The 25,967-nt window shown below is 38.1% G+C and overlaps 1 protein-coding gene across 1 annotated transcript in view; it reads right to left on the minus strand.

Moving 5' to 3' along the window:
• The window catches only part of LOC149806520 (uridine-cytidine kinase-like 1), a 65,665-nt gene extending 41,523 nt beyond the window's left edge, over positions 1-24,142 (minus strand). Inside the window, exons 1-6 of the mRNA XM_089954184.1 lie at positions 24,036-24,142; positions 21,689-21,972; positions 16,695-16,801; positions 11,262-11,432; positions 8,931-9,002; positions 3,834-4,023 (exon numbers count right to left, since the gene is read on the minus strand). Coding sequence (XP_089810310.1) covers positions 3,834-4,023; positions 8,931-9,002; positions 11,262-11,432; positions 16,695-16,801; positions 21,689-21,972; positions 24,036-24,085 — 874 coding nt within the window. The 5' untranslated portion in view covers positions 24,086-24,142. The remainder of the gene's footprint in view (positions 1-3,833; positions 4,024-8,930; positions 9,003-11,261; positions 11,433-16,694; positions 16,802-21,688; positions 21,973-24,035) is intronic.
• Positions 24,143-25,967: the final 1,825 nt, after the last annotated feature.

Here is a 25,967-nt window from a genome sequence, read left to right on the forward strand (position 1 = left end):
TTGTCCAGTGGGGATCCTATATCAGTAGTGCAACACTACAAAGAAAAAGATGAGGATAATTCTTCTCACCCTCTGCACATGGAAAAGAAATGATGCTGATAGACCTCAGCAAAGAACTGATATGATTGGCATAGTTAGCCAGATAAAACACTGACACTGCAGCCTTGAGTGAAACCTGGCTTGCTGGTATGGGTGAACATTGTGAAAGGGGCACTGGCTGCACCTTCTTTTGGAGCAAAAGAGGAAGTGAAGAGCGATGTGAAGCCAGAATTGGCTTTGCAGTGAAGTTAATGTTAGCAAGCTAGATGGGCTTCCAAAGGGTGTGAACGACAGGCATATAACCACGAAACTCTGTGAAATGGAAGAAAGCATGTCACAATCGTCACTTCCTACAATGACCAACCTGGAAGAAGTAAACGACATGAAGAACTACACACTATCATAACCTCTGTTCCAAATCTAACAAGCTCTTCATCCTTGGTGACCCTAGGCTCTGAAATCTTCTGGGAAGGAGTCATTGTAAAGTTGTAATGGTGCATACTGCTGCAACAGCAATGGTCCTCTACTGCTACAGGTCTGTGCAGAGCAAGAATTGCTCATCACCAACACTGGCTTCCACCTCCCTACCTGCAACAGGATGTCATGGATACATCTCCAACTAAGCACTGACACCCTCATTGACTTTGTGACAGTCAGGAAGAGGGGCAGGCAGGATGTACCTCCAAGTCCACCCCAAAGAAAGATGCCTTCAATAACATCTGAAGGACTGCTCAACAGAAACTCTGGCAAATGAAGGACTCCTGGCTGAGTAATAAGCTGATTAGATCTAAAGCTATGCCGACAAGCATGATATGAAGAAGTTTTATGATGCACTGAAAGAAGTCTGTGGCCCCTCATCAAAAGGATCATCCCCTCTCCTCAGTGTGGATGGGACTCATCAAAAGGATCATCCCCTTTCCTCAGTGTGGATGGGAACATGCTCAACTACACTTCAACTATGTCCTGAACTGTTCAACTTCCATCAATAATGAAGCCATTGATCGTCTGCCCCATGTGCCAGTCAATGAATCACTGGATGACCCACCAACCCTCTTAGAGACCAAGAAAGAGATTCATCTGCTCTCTAGTGGCAAAGCTCCTGGCTCAGACTCAATCCCAGCAGAGGTATACAAGAAAGGCATTGCAGTTCTGACTGAAAAGCTCAAACAGTTTTTATCAGCTCAAGTGGAAGAAAGAGACAATCCCACAGGAATTCACGGATGCCTCCATTATACACCTGTACAAGCTAAAAGGGAATTGTCAGGCCTGTGACAACCACTGAGGCATGCTCTCCAACCTACTTGCCAGGATCCACATCTATCTCACCTTGACATGGACTCCTGCCACAGAGCCAGTATGGATTCCATAAGCAGCACAGAACCATCAACATGGTTTTCACTGCTAGGAAGTGGCAAGAGAATTGCCATGAACATAATACTGACCTTTTCTTCACCTATGTCGACCTGACCAAGGCATTTGACACTGATAGTAGAGATGGCCTGTTGAAGATCATGGTCAAATATGGATGCTCAAGGAAACTTGTCACCATGGTGCAGCAATTCCACAATGGCATGGTAGTTAAGAGTCCAGGACAATGGTAAAACATCTGAACCCTTTCCTGTCTACAATGCAGGTGAAGCAAGGCTGTGTACTGGTACCAACACTTTTCAGTCCCATGTTCTCAGCCATGCTCACTGATGCCTTCAGAGATGGTGATGTGGGAATCAGCATCAGATACTGAAATGATGGCAAACCTCAGGAGGCTTCAAGCATAAACTAAGGGCATAAGAGACATCGTCAGAAACATACTATATACTGTTGACTGAGCTCTGAATCTGACATGCAACACAGTGTCAACAAGTTTCTGATGCACAAATTTTGGCTTTATGATCACCACCAAGAAGACTTAAGTAATGCATCAGCCAGCCACAGGGACCCCGTATGCTGAGCCAACATCACAATCAACAGGCACAACCTGAGCACAATGAGCAGGTTGTCCCAGAACATTGTCACCAATGAGGAAGTTAAAGCCAGGATTGCAAAGGCCAGTGGAGCCTTCGGCAGACTACACACCAATGTCTGGAACAGAAGAGGCATTAGTCTACAGACAAAAGTGAAGGTGTACATAACAATATTATTCCCTACATTACATTATATGTGCAAAACCTGGACAGTGTACCATCACGATGCAGAAAATAGTGAAACCACTTCACACAACTTCCTTCATGAGACTCCTCAACAATGGTAAGAAAGGATCCGGGATACTGAGGTCCTTGCTTAAGCAGGCATGCCTAGCATCCAAACCATCCTGATGCAGTCATAGTTGCGATGGGCAAGCCATGTAGCCTGCATGTCAGACCATCGGCTTCCAAAAAGACACTTTTATCGCGAGCTAGAACAAGGAAAACTAGAGACTCATAAAAGATGAAATATAGGTCATGACTTTTGTTTGAAGGGTATGGTACTAAGTAAGATGCATATCATCATTAATTTCATGATTTGAGCATGATCAGTGCCTGAGAAACACAAAATTTAACCCAAGCCATTCAAGTGTAAATATGGGTCGTAATGACTGATATGCAAGAGTAGTGCTCATTGGGATGCATCCCCTTACCAAATGTCATGATTACAGACAGAATAGAGTATGCACAGCAAAAATCATGTGGTCATAGATAAATGCAATATCTTGACCTAAACCAGTAAATTTAACTGTCATTACAAAACTTTTGTTATGAGAGTGAAATACTCATCACAACATACTCTCGAATACAAAGTTCATGAATCAAAGTATAAGAGTATGTAACTGGAGGGAAGAAATCTGTGTGGTCATGTACTAAACACAAAATATAAATATAATTCAAAGAGATGAGAAACGCAGGTCAAAGTGACCTTCTTTTGTTGTAACTCATTGAGATGTTTCCATCACTAGTTTCAACCTAAAAACATAACCAACAGGTGTCTTTTTCATCTCAAATGCACATAATTTACAGCATCTGGTCAGTGATTCCATTATATGTCAAGCAAAGATTTTGTGTGTAAAGAGTTTTCTTCCTTTCAATCCCTGCAACCTTGAGCTCTGACTTTTATGCCTGAAATCATTAGCTCTCTTCCTTGCCACAAATGGAAGCCACTGACAATTTTGGTTACTTGAGACTGTGGAGAACTCTATTCATTACACAGAAATCAAATAGGAAACAGATGAACATTACAACATGATATACTCCACCTTGTGGCAGGCTTATCAAAAGGGCAATAACTCTAAAAGGAATCCCAGAAGCACAGTGACTTCTCAAATTCTGCATCTTTAGAAAATGAAACAAACTTCACTGCAATCAATAAAAAACGACAGGGACAAGTTGTGTTCACATATGGTTGCATTAAGCTGCATGACAAAAAGGGCAATAACTCTTAAAAAAACAGAAGAAAAGTGGATGTTGATCTTCAGAAGATCACTAACCAATTACCAAGTTTCTTGGATCATGAGACAAGTTGCAGTCATAAGATTTTGGTAAATTCTAACGCTTGTCAAAAACGGGGGGGGGGCTAAAAAAAAAAAGACAAGTGATTTCTTAATTTGCACATATTAACAAAATGACCCTAATAGAAAGAAGTTTCATCTATTCACTAGACTGTGCAACAGACAGAATGATAGAAACATAAATTCCTGTATATTACACAGAGGTGAAGTTATGTAAAAACAAAACTCGGCAGTTATTTTAAAAGTCCTTCTTTGTATCAGTAAAGGCTTCATTGTAAAATGGTCAAAATCAAAACATTTGTAACACTGAGTTTACCTCTTGGTACAATGATGTCAGCAGCCGACATGGTGGGTTCTATGTAATGCTCAAAGGCTGGTTTGACAAATTTACTGTATTGTTTCAGAACTCCCTCAAGGTCTCTGCCTCTTTCAGAAATATCTCTCTTTAACCTCCTGACTAAACGTATGTCTGAGTCAGTGTCCACAAAAATTTTCATGTCCATCAGCTAAAACAAAAGATCAAGAATATTATAATTACATCCCTCTTTGTTTACTCATCAAGACCATATGCTGCTAAAATTAGAGAAATGAGACATAAACACTTACCTTTAAAACTATATTAATTATATGTGTTAGTACAGACATGCAATCAAATTCACACTTGTTATAAATCATGTGTTAATACAGACAATGCAATCACATTCACACTTTTTTTAAACCGTATGTGTTAATACTGACATGCAATCAAATTCACACTTGTTATAAATCATGCGTGTTAATACAGACATGCAATCAAATTCACATTTGTTCAGTATAAACAAAAAATGTGTTTAAAAAATGCTGGAACATAAATACAGCAACATCTCAAATATCTACACTTATGAAGTACCCAGGTGGGAGTTGTTCCATTTAAATGGCCATAAAGGGTCAAAAGGTAAACCAAACTGATGTATACAAGCTGATGTTTTACAGTACGAAATGACAAAAGGAATTTCCAGGAATTCAAGATAAGACAGTTTCTTCTATTTAACTTAGCAATGAATTTTTAATTATCCAATGGTAGTCATATTAGATGTAAGATCAACACTATTAGTATTTAGAATAAACTGGACATTATTTGAAGATTTTTGGTTAAAACCCCATGTTGATATGACCATCCATTCAGGAGACATTTGGTGAAAACCCCATTTTGGTATGACCATCCATTCATGAGACATTTGGTGAAAACCCCATGTTGAAATGACCATCCATTCCTGAGACATTTGGTTAAAACCCCATGTTGAAATGAATATCCAATCAAGAGACATTTGGTTAAAACCCCAAGTTGATATGACCATCCATTCAGGAGACATTTGGTTAAAACCCCATGTTCATATGACCATCAATTCAGGAGGATTAATGACAGCCATATTTCAAGTCAGATTAGTATGAGGATCACAATCAGCCTGCTGTTGAAAACACCATGTTAATAATCAGTATCAAACAAAGATCATAATCAGCCTGCTGGTGGAAACACCAAGTTAATAATCAGTATCAAACAAAGATCATAATCAGCCTGCTGGTGGAAACACCATGTTAATAATCAGTATCAAACAAAGATCATGATCAGCCTGCTGGTGGAAACACCATGTTAATAATTAGTATCAGTATCAAACAAAGATCATAATCAGCCTTCTGGTGAAAACACCATGTTAATATATCTTTTGCCAGCTAGGAAGAGAAGCAACACCAAGATTTTCAAGATAAAATGCCATGGTGGCCATACTGAATGTCCAATTCAGCACCATTTTTATCTAATACCAACTAGTATACATCATGAAACATCTTTGAGTGAAAACCTCATTTAGATATGACCACACATTCAGGAGTAGAAACAACAAGATTTTCAAGATATGCAAGCAGAAACATTTTCAGCCAGGACCACCAGATTCAAAAAGAAGACTTTTGGTGAAAACGCTATGTTGATATAAGTTTCTATTCCAGAGAAGCAGCAATAACAATATTTTCAACATTACTGCCATCATGGACATCAGATCATTACAGCCATCATGGACATCAGAGCATTACTGCCATCATGGACTTCAGATAATTATTGTCATCATGGACTTCAGATCATTACTGCCATTAAGGACATCAGATCATTACTGCCATCATGGACATCAGATCATTACAGCCATCATGGACATCAGATCATTACTGCCATCATGGACATCAGATAATTATTGCCATCGTGGACATCAGATAATTACTGCCATCATGGACTTCAGATCATTACTGCCATCATAGACTTCAGATCATTACTGTCATCATGGACATCAGATCATTACTGTCATCATGGACATCAGGTCATTACTGCCATCATGAACATCAGATCATTACAGCCATCATGGACATCAGATAATTATTGCCATCATGGACTTAAGATAATTACTGCCATCATGGACTTCAGATAATTACTGCCATCATGGACATCAGATCATTACTGCCATCATGGTCATCAGATCATTACAGCCATCATGGACATCAGATCATTACAGCAATCATGGACATCAGATCATTACTGCCATCATGGACATTAGATCATTACTGCCATCATGGACATTAGATCATTACTGCCATTATGGACATCAGATCATTACTGCCATCATGGACATCAGGTCATTACTGCCATCATGGTCATCAGATCATTATAGCAATCATGGACTTCAGATCATTACTGCCATCATGGACATCAGATCATTACAGCAATCATGGTCATCAGATCATTACAGCCATCATGGACATCTGCTCATTATAGCAATCATGGACTTCAGATCATTACTGCCATCATGGTCATCAGATCATTACAGCAATCATGGACTTCAGATCATTACTGCCATCATGGACATCAGCTCATTACTGCCATCATGGACATCAGATCATTACTGCCATCATGGACTTCAGATTTGCATAATGTTGACATGACCAACCATTCCATAGACTGAAGTAGCAATAACAATATTTTCAACATTACTGCCCTCATGGACATCAGATCATTACTGCCATCATGGACTTAGATCATTACTGCCATCATGGACATTATATCATTCTTGCCATCATGGACATCAGATCATTACTGCCATCATGGACTTCATATCATTACTGCCATCATGGTCATCAGATCATTACAGCCATCATGGACTTCAGATCATTATTGCCATCGTGGACTTCAGATCATTACTACCATCATGTACTTCAGATCATTACTGCCATCATGGACTTCAGACCATTACTGCCATCATGGACATCAGATCATTATTGTCATCATGGACTTCAGATTATTACTGCCATCATGGACTTCAGATCAGCATCATGTTGATATGACCATCCATTCCAGAGACTGAAGTAGCAATAGCAATATTTTCAACATTACTGCCATCATGGACATCAGATCATTACTGCCATCATGGACTTCAGATCATTACTGCCATCATGGACATCAGATCGTTATTGTCATCATGGACTTCAGATCATTACTACCATCATGGACTTCAGATCATTACTGCCATCATGGACTTCAGATCATTACTGCCATCATGGACATCAGATCATTATTGTCATCGTAGACTTCAGATCATTACTGCCATCATGGACTTCAGATCATTACTGCCATCATGGACATCAGATCAGCATCATGCTGATATGACCATCCATTCCAGACAATGCAATAACAAGATTTTCAACATTACTGCCATCATAGACATCAGATCATTATTGCAACCATGGACTTCAGATCATTACTGCCATCATGGACTTCAGATTAGCATCATGTTGATATGACCATCCATTCCAGACAATGCAATAACAAGATCTTCAAGATGGATGCTATGGAGGCATATTGGACATCTGAGCAGCACCATTTTCATTTAGGACAAATTATACCTTTGGATGAATGTATGTCAAGTTTCATGGCAATCATCCAAGCAGGCTCTGGAGGAGTAGTGATAACAAGCTTGTACTAATGGACTAACACTGGATGATGGACACATAATAGACTGATCTATGACCAGTAGAGCTAAAAGAAACTCCATCATCTGATTAGATTCAAAGGAAAATTACATCATTTAGTTGTGGGTCAAAATCTAAAGCAGTTTTTTTTCCAGAATGCAAACAACTTCCACAACATGAAAACCAATATTATTTTGTAACACTGTAACTGAAAGAAGGAAAGAAAAATCTACAGAGGTGATATACATATCAGCACAATCCTGACTATACAGTAATAAGTGAAGGATAGAGGCATATAAAAGGCAAAAAGGGCTAAAAATCCTTAAAATGCAAAGTGATATTCTGCTATAAACATCACTCTGTTAAAATGTCCAAGACATGTCTTAAAAGTCCAAGACATGTCTTAAAATGTGTGTGAAGACCATTATGGAGCCCCTCCATTAGTTGCCTTTTACAATATTCAGATGGTTGCATTGGGCCTGTTTCTACATCCCTGACCTTACAGCAAGGGGCAAACACAGTGAATGAAATGAAATTTTGTTAGGAGTTACATATATCAAGTCCATATTCATACAATCAAAGTGCTAAAAGAGGACATTATTTGGCAACAGAGATGTTTCAAGTATCACTAGAAAAGCTCATTTTTAACTCTAGTGATCTTCAAGAGATTTCCAAAGTCACTAGCATAAAAGATGATGTTTGCATTGTAACAGTGTAAAAAGAAACAACACTACTTACATCGGAACCAATCAACAAAAACCCACAAGGGACCACTAAAATTCAATCTCTATGGACTGGTGTTGTTTGTACCGAGTTATAAAAGAAATAAAACGTTATGTATAAAATGGTAAACTATGCAAGAATGGTAAAACCAAAACTATGTAAATCAAAGCTGTCTAAAAGTTATACCATGCTCACATACTAATTAGGTCTTCAGATCCTTTAATGCATTAACCCATGAGTTAGAAGATCAACCTAAATAATTTGAAATTCCTGCCCAAGTGGATTTTTAGTATTTTTGGGGGCATAAGGCTGACACAAGAAACCTAATACCTGTTATTTTTTAGTAAGCATTTAATTAGGGCATTAAATAGAAGGGACATAAAAATATGGTACATGAAAATATGGGACTATCTATTCAAGTTCATGCTACAATATATATATATATATATATATATATATATATATATATATATATATATATATATGGGATTTACAAATTGTTGTCAATGGACACCTCTGTCACACTACCCTTTCTTTACATCAATGGCACCAATCTGTAGTTGGGCAATTTGGTATTCTCTGGTTCAACAAGTCTGCTTACATTAAGAATCATTTATGGAGTCAGTGTTAAGGAACATCTACATGAAATCTTTTTTTTTATAAAATGAATCAAAAAAACTATTTTAAATGAAATGTTACATACCTGTAGCAACTCTTTGTTCACAAAAGCCATAATACCCTCAAAAATCACAACATTGGCACCATAAATGGTTTTCTGAAAGAAACAATATGCTTACATATATATAAAATCATTCATTTTCTAGGATGACTCAACCATTCATACAACAAATAAGTAAATAAATTAAAATAATATATTTATCAATTAATATTTAGCATAGTTTTATGACATGTAAATAAATTACAATATATTTATCAATTAAAGTGTCAGCATTATGTTGTGATATAGAAAGAGTAAACTGAAATCACATCAAAACCAAATCAGCTTGCATTCAATAAATTAAAAGTCAAGAAAGGAAAAAAAATACTCTGAAACTGGTAATTAGATCTGTTCTTGTTAGTTTATGTCCCTTAATTCACACTGATTCAAGGTACTGATGGTGAGTGGCATTACCATTGTTTATTTGTGGGGGTGGGGTTCCTGCTAAGATGGGAGCCACATAAGCAGTGGTACACTGATCAGGGTCAAAATGAAGCAGGCAATATTTTAGGAACACCTCAGGCTATGGAGGTGAGTGGTGTTAACTGGCTGCTCAGTCACCAAGGGGATGCTGAGTTCCTATGCTGCTCCATTCCAGTGAAAACCGACCACTGCTCAGCCACCAGGGGGATGCAGAGTTCCAATGCTGCTTCAGTCCCGTGAAAAGTGACCACTGCTAGTCACCATGGGAATGCAGATCTCCAATGCTGCTTCAGTCCAGTGAAAATGACCTCATACCCTGAAGTACATAAGTACTGGTCTGCATCAACTGCTCCCTGTCTATCCACACTTACTACTTGCCCATTGCACATGTGTGTGTATGTCATGACTTGCACATGAGCCGCATTCAAGCAAGGGAAATCTATGAAGAATCGCCCTCACTCGCCTGTCCAGACTTTTATGAATCCAGCGGCATGATTGCTGTCCTCATCGCAATCCTCCAAGTAGTTTTGGAGGAGCAGCAATAACAAACTTGTGCTAATGGATGGATGGATGGACAATGGACGATGGACAACTGACCATCTGCCAGCAGAGCAAAAAATGTGAGATATAATGCAGACGATACTGTGCCAAAGTTTAAATGAAATTTCACTTGCTTTTTCCATAATCCACACTGGCATTCTGGTACTATCATATATTGTCTTTTAAAATTTAACCTCCTAATGTGTGCGCATTTATTTCTGCTGCAAATATTAATTTTGTACTGTGTTTATGACATAAAGAATTTAAGCAGTTCTGAACAGCCAGCTTTAATTATGGCAATAAAAAACCCATTTTGTGGAGACTATTCAAAGTAAAGATTTATCAGAACAAGTTATCATTAAAGGCACCTCTTTTTCACAGCACACACTCAATCTGAATGGGAAGCCACTGTTTCAGTTGGTTTGGTTTAGTGTTTTACAGCTCACAAACCCACGTAGGTCATTTATTGCTAAGGTAATATGGAGTCAAGTGTCTTGCCCAATGACACCACATAGCAATCAAGCAAGGCAGATCCAGTAGTAGGATTCAAACCAACACCCTTTTTGAATGCCAACCACTGAGCCACCATGGCTCCCACCTCTTACAGAGCGGAGAAAAGCATATTTCTGCTTCTTCAAGTCTTTTGCACAAAACATCTTTGTATGGCATCTCCTAGAGCTGTGCATGGATGCAGGTATGCACTTGTGATGATGTTTATGTGTGTGTGTGTGTGTGTGTGTGATTCTGATTTTTAACGTAGCTTTAACAATTTTTCAGCCATACTGCTATGATGTCTGCAGTGTGGCAGTTTACAGTGATGTCTAGCACTGGGGCATCATGTCACAGACATGTAGCGTGACGTCCCACCTAGTCACATTATCCTGACACCAGGCCGACCAGTCCTAACACTAACCTCTTAATGCTGAGCACCTAGCAAGGCAACTGTTTGTACCATTTTTACAAGTCTTTGGTATGACTCTGCGGGGGTTTCACACTAGTGACCTCCCGCATCAGAGGCGGACTCTCTAACCAATGGGCCACAGAAGCGGTTCCCATGAAGCTTACTAGTGTACTATAAGCTTTCTTGTAAGCCTTTGGTATGACTCAGCTGGGGGTCGAACTCACGACCTCCCGTATCCAAGGTAGATGCTCTAACCACTAGGCCACCGGAGCAGTACATGATGTTTATGATGCTTATGGGAAAAAAGAAGGAAGGAAGCTGAAAATATGAATGATGATGACCCAAGACAGTTCATTTTTATACTGGTCTCTCAAATCTGATTTTAATTGAGATATCACAGTTCATAATAAATTAAATGTTCATGAAATACACAAATTATAAATCAGAATTACTGAATGTTCGTCTCTGGCATGGGTGATGAAGTTGTAAACAGGTACTGTGACATTTTTCCCTTCCTTCAAGCGCTTCAAGGTGTCTATCAGTAACCTGAAGTCAAATGCGTCAGGATGATCAAAATTGTACTCATTCTCCAAGGCCTGATGATGCTCTTTTTCAGAAAGAACCTACAACAACAAAAGCACTGTTTAAATGAATAACCTCCTCATGCAGCCAATAACTGTATTTTATAATTCCCAAAGTGACGACCAACCATAAAGTAAGTAAGGAGTTCATTATAATTCCCAAACTGATGACCAACCATAAAGTAAGCTAAAAGTTCATTCTTATTCCCAAACTGATGACCAACCATAAAGTAAGTAGAGTTCATTCTTATTCCCAAACTGACAACCAACCATAAAGTAAGTAGAGTTCATTCTTATTCCCAAACTGACGACCAACCATAACGTAAGTAAAGAGTTCATTCTTATTCCCAAACTGACGACCAACCATAAAGTAAGTAAAGAGTTCATTCTTATTCCCAAACTGACGACCAACCATAAAGTAAGTAAAGAGTTCATTCTTATTCCCAAAAAGACGGCCAATCATAAAGTAAGCTAAAAGTTCATTCTTTTACAATACAAATACAAGTTTGTTTGGAACATAGGACTAAATTAGGTTAAAATTGAGCCATTTTGGATTACATAATGTACAAATTCAATTGCTAAAGCATGGTCAAATACATTTTGGTGTCTGCACCTTACCATTAACCTGGGTCTGGGGCTAACATGTGCAGCCCAGTTAGCTAGTATATCATTATTTATTCAACATTTTCAAAACATGCGTAGCCCAGTTAGCTAGTATGTTATATCATTATTTATTCAACATTTTCAAAACATGTGTAGTCCAGTTAGCTAGTACATTATATCATTATTTATTCAACATTTTCAAAACATGTGTAGCCCAGTTAGCTAGTTACGTTATATCATTATTTATTCAACATTTTCAAAACATGTGTAGCCCAGTCAGCTAGTATGTTATATCATTATTTATTCAACATTTTCAAAACTTCTCAAAATAAACTCGGGAAGGTTTTGACCATTCATTTTCAACAAGGCTGAAATTTCTTGCCTTAAAGCAAATTCACTTCTTATATTTCTGAAATTCATGACCGATGAGAAGTGTGTCTGGTTATTATATAGCTACAAAGCTTTTACAAGTCTCCAGTGGTAATTGCAAACATGATCACACAAAAAATTCAGACTGTATGTGATCTAGTCCATGACATGCTATCTGAAATGATGGACATGAAAGACAAAAAAGAATAAAAAGAACATTTTCTGTTCTGTGATAGCAAAGTAGTGTACTATAACAAACTGATAAAAGCATCTGAACAATGTTCTTTTTTATTTTTATAAAAATTGCTTTGAAATCTGCCTCAGAAGCTATGATTACCATCTACCTCCAGAAAACAAGTTTTTGGGGTGAAAGTCCCCCGCTTTGACTAACCTTAGAGTGAATAACCTTAAAAGTGAAATTACTTCAGCATTCACCAGCAATTAGCTAGCTTTGCCACTACAGAGTGAAATTACTTCAGCATTCACCAGCAATTAGCTTGCTTTGCTACTACAGAGTGAAATTATTTCAGCATTCACCAGCAATTAGCTTGCTTTGCCATTACAGAGTGAAATTACTTCAGCATTCACCAGCAATTAGCTTGCTTTGCCGCTACAGAGTGAAATTACTTCAGCATTCACCAGCAATTAGCTAGCTTTGCCACTAAAGAGTGAAATTACTTCAGCATTCACCAGCAATTAGCTTGCTTTGCCACTACAGAGTGAAATTACTTCAGCATTCACAGAAATTAGCTTGCTTTGTCACTACAGAGTGAAATTACTTCACACATCAGCAAATGGCTTGCTTTGATACAACAGTGATATTACTTCAGCATTCACCAGCAATTAGCTTGCTTTGCCACTACAGATGAAATTACTTCAGCATTCACCAGCAATTAGCTTGCTTTGCCACTACAGAGTGAAATTACTACAGCATTCACCAGCAATTAGCTTGCTTTGCCACTACTGAGTGAAATTACTTCAGCATTCACCAGCAATTAGCTAGCTTTGCCACTACAGAGTGATATTACTTCGGCATTCACCAGCAATTAGCTTGCTTTGCTACTACAGAGTGAAATTACTTCAGCATTCACCAGCAATTAGCTTGCTTTGCCACTACAGAGTGAAATTACTTCAGCATTCACCAGCAATTAGCTTGCTTTGCCACTACAGAGTGAAATTACTTCAGCATTCACCAGCAATTAGCTTGCTTTGCTACTACAGAGTGAAATTACTTCAGCATTCACCAGCAATTAGCTTGCTTTGCCACTACATCTCAAGCCTCACATGAAAAGCAAATAATAAACTCATTATACAATACACAGTCATTAATTTATGGAAAGTTTATCACCTGATAAAATTCCCTTTTCCACCTGCACTATGGATCTTCTATGTAAGCTACAACAAAATCTGCATTAAGAAATATGCATGGTTAGAGCTACCCACAACTCTTTTAGTAAAGCATAAAATGAAGGCTGGTGACCTTCCTTGCATGTAAGGGTACAGTACAAACCAATTCATCTAGTAATCAAGATTAATGATTCTAATATAAACAGTAAATAATTTAAACTAGAAGTGAAACAATACACATTCACCACACATGAATACGTATCACAATACACAACCTATGATACAATGTTGATACACTTAAAGAATTGATTCAGAATATTAATATATATTAATGCATGCTGAAGATTAACTGTTAAAAGGTAAATATTCTTTCGAACTGATCCTTCATCCTTCAGCTTTAGCATTGGTGAGTGTATCAAAATGGCAAAATTATCACTGCTTCGACACATTGGAGAATCCCCCCCCCCATTTCAGTCCTACACCTCAAGCAAGACTAGTACGTATTAATTCATCCAAAACTAACGGTGTACCCAAAATTTCTAATCTCAATACCTTTATCTTGGGAGACAAAGGTAATCAAAGGACCTCTGGACAGATCAACTATTGTGCAACAGTGCAACTTTGAGCACAAAATTACAGCAAAGTCAATGAAGCATAAAATATTGGTGACACTGACCTGTTTTCTAATAAGGGTGTAGTATTTATCAAGATACATTCCTTCATCTCACTATGTTTCATGGTGTATGTAAGAAAGCATGCATAGAACATGCCAGAATGCATGTAGTCACTAGCAAAACTTAACCAAAGCCTGTAAAGGAACAAGTTTATAGATTCATGCTTTACCTAACAAAGATGCGTATTACTATTTTCATGACATGGTCAGGCAAGCATGAAATAAATGCACGAGTCAGTGACATACTTTTATGAGGGTGTAGTATTCATCAACACATATACCCACACCAAAGTTTCAGGATTCCAGATATAACAGTACATACTGTGTTAAAAAATCCGAAGATAAATGCAAAATATTCTCCAAGACTGTACAACTAATGTACAAAGACGTACAAAACAAGTTCCCTCACCAGGCAATACACACTGATCCTATTAAACCCACTCTACATTGTTACCTAGTCTCACCTGGTAGTTCACATAGATCCTATTAAACCCACTCTACATTGTTACCTAGTCTCACCTGGTAGTTCACATAGATCCTATTAAACCCACTCTACATTGTTACCTAGTCTCACCTGGTAGTTCACATAGATTCTAAGAAACCCACTCTACATTGTTACCTAGCCTCACCTGGTAGTTCACATAGATCCTATTAAACCCATTCTACATTGTTACCTAGTCTCACCTGGTAGTTCACATAGATTCTATTAAACCCACTCTACATTGTTACCTAGTCTCACCTGGTAGTTCACATAGATCCTATTAAACCCACTCTACATTGTTACCTAGTCTCACCTGGTAGTTCACATAGATCCTATTAAACCCACTCTACATTGTTACCTAGTCTCACCTGGTAGTTCACATAGATCCTATTAAACCCACTCTACATTGTTACCTAGTCTCACCTGGTAGTTCACATAGATCCTATTAAACCCACTCTACATTGTTACCTAGTCTCACCTGGCAGTTCACATAGATTCTAAGAAACCCACTCTACACTGTTACCTAGTCTCACCTGGTAGTTCACATAGATCCTATTAAACCCACTCTACATTGTTACCTAGTCTCACCTGGTAGTTCACATAGATTCTATTAAACCCACTCTACATTGTTACCTAGTCTCACCTGGTAGTTCACATAGATCCTATTAAACCCACTCTATAATGTTACCTATGACCTCAAAACCCACTCAGTTTATTATCAAAATTTGCAAAAGTAATACTATTTTAAAAGGAAATAAACATATTATTCAAGGCTTCATGTTGTGTTCTTTCAACCCATTATGTCATCCATTTGACAAACCCATTAAAATACAAGTTTTTGTTACAGGATTGACAGTGGTAAACTGTTACATCCAGAACTGTGATAAAATAAAGTGCATTATAACAAAGAAGTGCTGTAGCTGTGTCACATGTTACTAGCAAATGTAAGACAGAGACAATAGGACATTCATGCTAACAAAGGTGTGACAGACACAGTAGGATTTTCAAGCTAGCAAAGGTGTGACAGAGACAGTAGGATATTAACGCTAGCAAAGGTGTGACAGAGACAGTAGGACATTCATGCTAGCAAAGGTGTGATAGGGACAGTAGGACATTCAAGCTAGCAAAGGTGTGATAGGGACATTCAGGCTAGCAAAAGTGTGATAGGGACAGTATAACATTCATGCTAGCAAAGGTGTTATAGAGGAAGTAGGATAATCATGCTAGCAAAGGTGTGACAGAGACAGTAGGACATTAAAGCTAGCAAAGGTGTGATAGAGACAGTAGGACATTCAGGCTAGCAAAGGTGTGATAGGGACAGTATAACATTCAAGCTAGTAATGGTGTGATAGAGACAGTAGGACAATCATGCTAGCAAAGGTGGGATAGAGGAAGTAGGACAATCATGCTAGCAAAGGTGTGATAGAGGAAGTAGGAGATCCAGGCTAGCAAAGGTGTGATAGGGACAGTATAACATTCATGCTAACAAAGGTGTGATAGAGACAGTAGGACATTCATGCTAGCAAAGGTGTGATAGGGACAGTATAACATTCATGCTGGCAATGGTGTTATAGAGGAAGTAGGATAATCATGCTAGCAAAGGTGTGACAGTAGGACATTCATGCTGGCAAAGGTGTGATAGAGACAGTAAGACATTCATGCTGGCAATGGTGTGACAAGGCATGGTACTCAAATGTCTGTTTTAAATAAATGGTGAAAACTGCACATAAAATTTCAATAGTAATAAAAAATGTTGACAATGGCTAACTGCAAGTCAGTTGCTTCTGTACTACATTTATTTCTGTCAAAAGCCTCTGCCAAGAACTAGTACCTTGTAGAATGAGTCCATGCTGAGAAGACTGACCCACTGAACATCTAACGCCTCTATGATCTTCCTTGCAACAGTTGTCTTACCAGATGCACTGCCACCGCACACACCTGAAAAACAGTCCTACTGCAAAATAATGGCCAGTCAACATTAATGTATACAATGGTATCAGTCTGTACAACAGGATTAAACTCCAAACGATACATAAATTAATGTATACAATGGTATTAGTCTGTACAACAGGATTAAACCCCAAACAATACATTAATCAAAGGATAATACAGGGCTATCTAGTGATTATTTTGGACAATTCATGAGTGCCTAAATTTACAAGTACCTATGATCACAGAACTCAAATCTAATTTATCAAGATCTCCTGGCCTTTATGGTAATACACTAACCTTTCCATCTTCTACCACATTTTATTAAATCCAGTGCATCAATTATAAATTCCACAGCACCAAGACCAGCTTATTTTTGACATAACACAACTTCAACAAACAGCAGCATAGATTATGTTTGCATTTGACTGAAATGTTATGCACAAATGACCTTTCTAGAACTGGCTTAATAACAGCTGTTTGTTTTGTCATCCTGCACAAAAATGGATTTTTTCTGTTGGCATAAAACTAACCTTAATAATGTTATACACAACTGTTACTATTGCACAGTTTACACTTTTAGGACAGAAATTACCCTTGTCCATACGATGAGAATTCATCCTCCCACAGGGTGACTTTTCAGCAGTTTCTGAAGTTGACCCTGGAACCCAGCAGATGCACAGCAGCCCTCACCCCTTTACAAGGACAAATACAACTAGTGGGACATCAATATGGGATGAAGGAGGGATTCTGACAACATGTCCCTTTTCAAGAGTGTATAAAGCAAGTGGGACACCAGTATGGGGTGGGAGGGACTCTGGCAACAGCCATATATAACTATTACATCAATAATGTGCAGTGGGGTTGTGGGGGTAAAACTAGATTTAATTTTGTGATTATTACCTGTTGCTGTTATGTAGCTGGTACCTTTTCCTTTTCATCTTCCTCTGCTGCATTTACCAAAAGGAGGAGACAAGAGAGCAAAGGAAGGATGTGCCTGTTCAGTATCAAACACATATATGAAATGATGAGGACAGAAAGGTCTTCATTCTGTTTTTGACCCTGGAGGCAGGAATGTACAACCCGATCTCCTGAATCAGATGCAATGGAGACCAGAGGGTAAGAGGGACCTGAATCTACAACTTCTGACAAGGAGTAAACATACTGTCATGAGTAACAGGGTCAGCAGGTGGTGGAGACTGACTTTCCACCATCAAGGGGCTTTTGGGAAAAGAAGGCTCATTCCCTTCCTCCTTTTTGACCTAAGGATGTAGGATGCATGAGGAAGATGTAGGTCCAAGGCTCACCTTTCTACCATGCAGCAGAGCTGCCAACCCTCCAGACAATTAGTGAAAAACTACCATGACACTAGCTCCATGGTCAGTACTGCATTATATGAAAATCCCAAAATAAAAATAAATCACATTATTTATGATTACATGTACAAATTTATCAGCAGCCAAATTTACTGATATACACAAACTTCAGGCTATTTGTCATAATATGATGCTGTGACAGACTTAAACTTCCTGAACTGGGATAAAGGTAAATTTGTTTTCAAAACAGTTCAGGCTTCTTGCCTGTTTAATCATGGTGACTAAAATTGTTGCAAATTTTCAGCTCCTAAGGAGGCATTAATGTTTGTTGTATTGCTGTCACTGTTGCTGATCTCCAGCTGAGAAAGGCAGGTTATGTTCAAAAAGAAAACTCACAAACAATGCTTCAACACAGGTAGATGCTTCAACACAGGTAGCTTGCAGGACTTGAGAAGGTGGCTTAGAGTACTCCAGAGCTGAAATCTGCTGGGGGGGGTGCTCTTAATTTTCCCAATATCTATATGCTTTTTGCTAGCAATGTGCTTTTTTCACAACATTCTGCCACATGCCCACATATATATTATATAGTACATGTATGACAAGTAAATTATAAGCAACAATATGAGCCCCTGTGTACCAATTCTAAAATTTGCAGCACATTACTGTGCAAAAGCACAATGTACATCAATGTTTGATGGCTGAATGCAGGGCCAATTTTTGGTGTACTCCAAAACATGCATATACTTCACTTTTTGTGGAATACTATCGTTTCCCTTAGAGGTGAAAACATTTTAACTGTAGTGTCGCTTAATTATGAAACAGAAGATGAAACATTGAATGATTAACGATCAGTGGTGTCAGCGCATGCATGGCAAAATATGAACTCGAGCAAATTACTATACTGTATATGCTAATCTTTCAATACCTCAAAAATTCCTACACTCAAAAAAGCTGTTTTCATTTCATGTTTGTTTTAAAACAATTACAATTGCAGCATTTATGTACATGTGCCATGTTTAAAAGTTTGGTTCCAGTTTTCTTCATGAGCATTTGTAAAACCTCTGTTCTAAATACAAATTATATACTTCATAATGCTTGGTACAGGGCAAACTGTAACAACTGGATATAGTTATACTAACACTGTGACTAGCAATATGGGGCTGTTATTGCCTACAATGACCACTGCTGCTATTCTGACTAACACTTAATGGGATAAAGTTCTATTATTTCAGACTTAAGCCGACTGAGAATTTGGGAATTCATGATTTTTTGGCATGTCACATAACTAGTGAATCGCTATCAAGAGTCGTGAAATTCATGCCAAAATCGTGACTATTGGCAGGTCTGCATGTAGTCATGTTCCTGAAGGAAAAGACTGCATGCAAGGAAAGGGCCAAATACTTCTTTAAGGTGTAAAACACCAAATCTCAAATGAATTTCATGGGATTATAGGAAAAGGATGGGATCCTGATCCAATCCCCCTCTGTAGTCTGGCGACTGTCAATTCCTATTCCCAAATTGGATAAAAATACAGCATGGAGGTAGGTTGTTTTTTTAATCTGATCCTTATTTCTGATGACAAGTCAACGACCAGTTCTGACCTGTGCCTAGTCAATGAACAGTTTCTGGTAAGTGATCGGGTGACTTAGAAACACTGGAAGACCTTTCTCCAAATCAGATATACTCAGATCTGAGCTCTCCCCTTACCAGGTGGCTTGCTGCCAATACCGGCCATTGGCCCTGGGACTAAAAGGGTGCTACCCCCTTCAATGACCACTGACTGGCACTCAATAGTCTGGCAACTACTCTATGGTCAGTCAGTGACTGCAATCAGATAAAGAACCTTGATCAGATGTTATGGGTCTGGATCTAACATTGTCTCCCACTGGCTCAACCCTGTCTCCACTAATGATCTTTGGGTTCTGAGAAAGTTATGCTTATACCTCAAGAGGAGAGGGACAGGACTCACTCAACCATCACCAAGCTGGGGTGGGTGGGGTAGAACTAGAAAAGGTGTGACTCTACCATCACAAGAGGATGCAACTCACTCTCTAATATTTATATCCTCCCTTGGGAAGGGCACCATGGGCCCTAAAAGTCTCCGAATCCATATCATCTACTCATAGGACCTACAAGCGCCATTCTTCCCTAAAGAGCCAAGAATTCTTCTCCAAGACCCTTAGAAGTCAGAGATCGAGAAATCTGAAACTCTGATAATGATGCTGAAGAGGAAGACCATCACCTTATCTGTCCACCTACTTTCACCACTCAATATGTTGTCAAGACAATCGATTTTAGAAAACAAAAAAATCACCAGAGCCACATACAGAACTACAACACCTTCACGATGTCCCACTGGAAGGAGAGATTAAAACATTAACTAAGATGCATTCCAATACAGATCAGGGCTTACAATAGGGTAAACTGAAGTCTCTGCACCCTAAAAAAAGCCCGCTTTTAAGGTGAATTATTATTAACAAAGTGCTTAAAATTAATACAATGAAGAAAGATTGTATATGCGCTTATTATCTAATTGTGATGGATGCTATTTATTGGTGATCAATAGAAAAATTTTTGCTTTAACTAAATATCTAAGCTTTATTAGCCAGACATGTGGCCTCACTTTTGAGGCTTTGCTGATGGAGACACAAAGTAGTAAAGCAAGTTGAATTCACTAATTGGGTCTTGAAATGCAAACAGAGTATTTTACCATGATGGAGTATCATCTATAATTCTAATGGAGTTGGAGTGTTTACCATTATGGAGTATCATTTATAATTCTAATGGAGTTGGAGTATTTTATCATTATGGTTGTTGTTGTTGTTGTAGGGTTTAATGCCATTTTTCAGCACATGATAGGCTATACATGGTGGCCAGTATTAATGGTGGAGGAAGAACCTGGGAAATCCCCGGAAAGAACCACCGACCCTCGAGAAGCTACTGGCAAGCTTTCTCACATATCCACATTGGCCGAATCTGAGACTCGAACCCATGCAGACAGAGGTGTATCATTATGGAGTATCATTTATAATTCTAATGGAATTGGAGTGTTTTACCATTATGGAGTTTCATTTATAATTCTAACGAGTTGGAGCCCCAGGTGGTGTACGACACTTGCCTTAACACATCTCACCTCTGTCTGCATGGGTTCAAGTTGTGAGAAGGCTTGCCAGTGGTTTCCCATATATATTCATCTGAACGGAGATTACTCAGATTGTTATACATTGTTGGGATAAGCACAATGGATGGACTTCCAAAACTGGAAAAGCAATGGTAACCCACGTACATGTAACTTTGACTGCATTATACTCTTTGTAACTATTTTTTTTGGCTATTAATAATCACAAATCTCAAAACAAATTCTGTACTACAAGACTATTTGTATGGGGTCCAAGAAGTGGTCAGTACATACTTGCAGACAGATTTAACTTAACATAAAAAATGAGGTCAATTAAGTAGTCAGTACATAACAGTAGATAGATTCAACTTGGTATAAAGGTTTCCATATTTGGAAACAGGAAATTTACCTTGACTCACTGACAGATCTTTAAACTTAAGTAATATAGCTGTTATTACTTACCAATTACAAAAGCCTCTTTCAGCTGGCCATGGGAGTTATACCAGGGTGGCCTCCCTGCAGTGTAGAGCGTTCTCAAGCCAGAATGGTACACCCTCCCCGATTTTTGGCTGCCACCTCCACCTGCTCGAGATTTCTTTCTCCCATGAGAAAATTTTGGTGGATTCTGTGAAAACTTCAGGGGACTTGATGGGGACTTGGTAGGTGTTTTATTTGATGACTTCGAGTTCTGAGGCAAGTCCTCCAAGTAACCAATGTCATCTTGTTCATGATCTTCTCCACTATCGCTTTGTAAGAAATGAATAATGTTACCACTAACTCTACCGACTTTATGAATGAATTAATGATTTCTTAAAGTAATTAGGTTGTATTGCATAGTGTACAAATTATGTCACACACTAATTTACATGCAATCTGGCATTAAAGTGTGTCAGTATTAATGAACACTAACAATTGGCATCTTATATACAAAGTTCAGTGTAAAAATTGAATAAAATGTATTTTTAGATAAAAGTACACAATCTTGCAAAATTATAGTACATGCTTCGTTCTATTTGTAATTGTTGGGGAATACTGCATCAAGTTTCCTATTTGATGAAAAACCTTATTCATTTTCGTGTTTTATGAAATATCCTATCTTTTATAAGCTACAAAGGTATATCTGCATATTTTCATAATAATATTGGATTCATTACATCTAATGAGTCATAAGTACATATTTTTCTGAAACAAAGCATGTTTTCAAATGAAATTTGCTTCTTATTTCTTTGTAATGTGGACAAAACATTAAAAGGCAATTATATTTTCAGTGATGCTTCTACTAAAATGACATCTACAAAACTGACAGATTATTTCTTCACTTACATTGCAGTTTAAAGTTTCCATCGTCTTGCAAATCTCCAGATTAGGACAAGACAATGATGTTTACTAAAAGCTACTCCATGAAGTTTGTGTGTAAGCTTCATGGAATAGCTTATAGTACACTAGTAAACTTCATGGAATAGCTTTTAGTACACTGGGAAACATCATGGAATAGCTTATAGTACACTAGTAAGTTTCATGGAATAGCTTATAGTACACTAGTAAACTTCATGGAATAGCTTATCGTACACTAGTAAGCTTCATGGAATAGCTTATAGTACACTGGTCAACTTCATGGAACAGCTTAGAGTACACTAGTAAACTTCATGGGAACCGCTCCTGTGGCCCAGTGGTTAGAGTGTCTGCCTTTGATGTGGGAGGTCGCAAGTTTGAAACCCCCGCAGAGTCATACCAAAGACTTGTAAAAATGGTACAAACAGCTGACTCGCTAGATGCTCAGCATGAAGAGGTTTGTGTTAACACTGTTTTGCCTGGTGTCAGGATAATACGAATGGGTGGGACATCATTCTATGTGTCTGCAGCTGGATGCCCCAGTGCTAGACATCACATTAAACTGCCACACTGCAGACATTGTAGTGATATGACTGAAAAATTGTTTAATCTAAATTAAAAATCGAAATCACCCACACACTATTAATGGAGCAGTGTGATTCACAACCAAATGTCTTTTTCAACAGTTCTGCTCATCTTCTTGCATTCTATTACATACCATGATCTTATTTTATTCCACCTAAATACAAATCAACATTGTATCAAAATTTACTTAAAATTCCCTCTAAACTATCAAGGCATAATTGGTGGTCATTCTGAATATAGCACCTGATTGGATGAGCCCAACTCAGAGAGAGAAAACTTGGCAAGTCATAATGAAGTCCGTGCTTTGTAAAAAGAGTGACAGACTGTTTCGTGATTTGGACTGTAAGCTGCTCTTTTAACAACTAGGCCATGGCCTCCATTTCTTGAAGTGACGAAATTGTAGTCAATATACCGTACATGCAATCAAGGCTAATCTCGACGATCGTGGGGTTTTCAAAGTCAGTTGTAACTGATTGTAGTATCTTCATGGTCGATTTTGGTTGAATGTGGTATTTTAAGGTCGATTGTGGTAGAATGGTAAATTACAAGGTCCTTTCAGCCAAGCGTGTAGCAGAGAAAGTGATATTAAACAATATAATTTCTTGTTATGTTTTACATCCTAATTTGTTCCTATTGTATCATGATACCTAAGTGGTCTTTTTAAACAAGGGGTAATGAAGGCTGAACATTTAAAACTCAATATTTCATTGGCAAACAGAAAGCTATTTAAAAGCAATAACAGAACGCACGTGATTTGCTTGTTTCGTTGACCAGTTATTAAGGAGAATATAGAATATACGCTACGAGGGGAAAAATACATTGTTCACGATAATAATTATGACTAATGTACACTGTATATTTTCGAGAAACCAGTAAAAAAAAACTAAATTACCTGCTGTCTGAAGCCGAGCTTTGACGTTGCTTAAACTGAAAAACCGACATGTCTTGTTTTGGTATGTCAGCAATTAATGGCGCACCTGTCTCTGATTGGACAATTAAATGGACGAAAGAATAACGACCCACTTGCTATCTTCAAAACAATTTTTTTTATTTAATATAAAACAATTCAGATATTAGAGCACATTCATTTTTAACTCCATTTTGCATGTTCATAAAGAAAGAAAAATCACTGCCCGCTAGGGGAGCCACAGAGGAGTGTTATTATAATCCAAGTCACATGGGTCATGTATGCGTATTTACTCATTTTTAATTCAATAGAAATTGTTCTTTAAAAATTTAACACTAATTTCATTTAAGCAAATTCTATTCAATTATGATTATTGAATGCTCTGCACCTTAACTGTCACCAAGAAACTTCCAGACGAAAATTATCAATAGATATGGACTTATACAAGGTGGCATGTACTAAACTTGGGTCAAAATAAGAGAGCGTTGAGTGGAATCGTCACAATTGATGGAAGTACAAATTTGTATACAATGTACGTAGCTTGCATTGTGACATCATAGCGCGCGACATTCAATCACACATTTACGTTCATTTCGTCCAAAAATGTCTACGTACTTTGACATTGATTTTGCCGTAAGCACCTATCGGGGCGTCTAAATAATGACCTTCCAAAGGAATATGGATGCATTCGATTCCAAATAAAGTGAATACTTGCCACTTAAAGGTATGTAGAATCGAATTCATAACAATGACACCCATTACTGAAAGACCCGTGTGACTTGTATTATAGTACTTGCAACACGCGCGCACACACACATGCACGCGCGCTCGCTAAAATCAAGTACAAAATATCATGGCGTATATTACGTTGCGCTAAAATAAAACACCGTAAGCTGTTAAATAAAATATAAATTTACTGAAAAAAGAAATCTTTATAAATATATATATTACTCGTACCAACATCAACTTGAAGTAAATTTACATGTCGCAGTTTTACAACAATGCCAACCCTAACGGTGCGTAGACTTTGGTATATGACTCGAGAGACTTTCAAAATTCCGAGTAAACGTGTTCACAAATATTTTAATGATTCAATTTGCTTTAAACGCAGTAAATATAATTTTAGATATCCAAATGTTTTAGATGTCGCATGCACAGGGGTTATTATTATATAGTACATGTATGACCGATAGTTCATTTGTATGCAGAGATACGAGCCCTTGGGTCCAATGAATTAAAATCTCAACAGTCGGCAATAAATCTTTTAGATACACAGTTACCATTCTACGGAATGAGCTACCAAATCACATTTGGGAACAATCAAATTTTAATTCATCTCGATAAATCCGTTCCCTGTTAAACCTATGGATAAGTTTGACATGGATTTCTAGTATTGCCCCCAAGAGGCTCCCTCTACATAGAAGGATTAATGTCATTACTATGGTTGACCCCAATTAGCTCATATACCTACTCTCATTAAGCAAATGTAAATCCGGAATGTAATCATCGTAGTAAACTATGTCTTTGTTTTTCTTTATTTTTCCAACTATTATTGTGGTCTAAGGTTGACATTTCCCGGGGTGGGAGTGGGAGACAAGCGCCCCAATCCTCCAAAATGCCCCATACGGCCTGCGTCTCTTACTGCCTCTGTCAACTAAAATCCAGCTCCTGGCCTTCGCGAGTGGCTTAGATTTGAAGCCCGGCAGACCATGTTTTCTACTAACAGGAGAAGGGGTGAAGGCGGCCCACTGGCGCCTTAAAACCAGTTGCTTCGGGTAGATGGGACTCGTAAACCTTGGATGGTAGCTCATCTAGGAGAAGGAAAACTCCGATTTCAAACCTCTGCTGCCTTGTGGCTATACCCACTCATGGGAAAGGCTAAGGGAGTAAACCCCGACAGAAAATCCGGAGATGGAG

This window comes from Sinohyriopsis cumingii, chromosome 1, assembly GCF_028554795.1.
Source record: "Sinohyriopsis cumingii isolate HCF-2022 chromosome 1, ASM2855479v2, whole genome shotgun sequence".
Classification (NCBI taxonomy): domain Eukaryota; kingdom Metazoa; phylum Mollusca; class Bivalvia; order Unionida; family Unionidae; genus Sinohyriopsis; species Sinohyriopsis cumingii.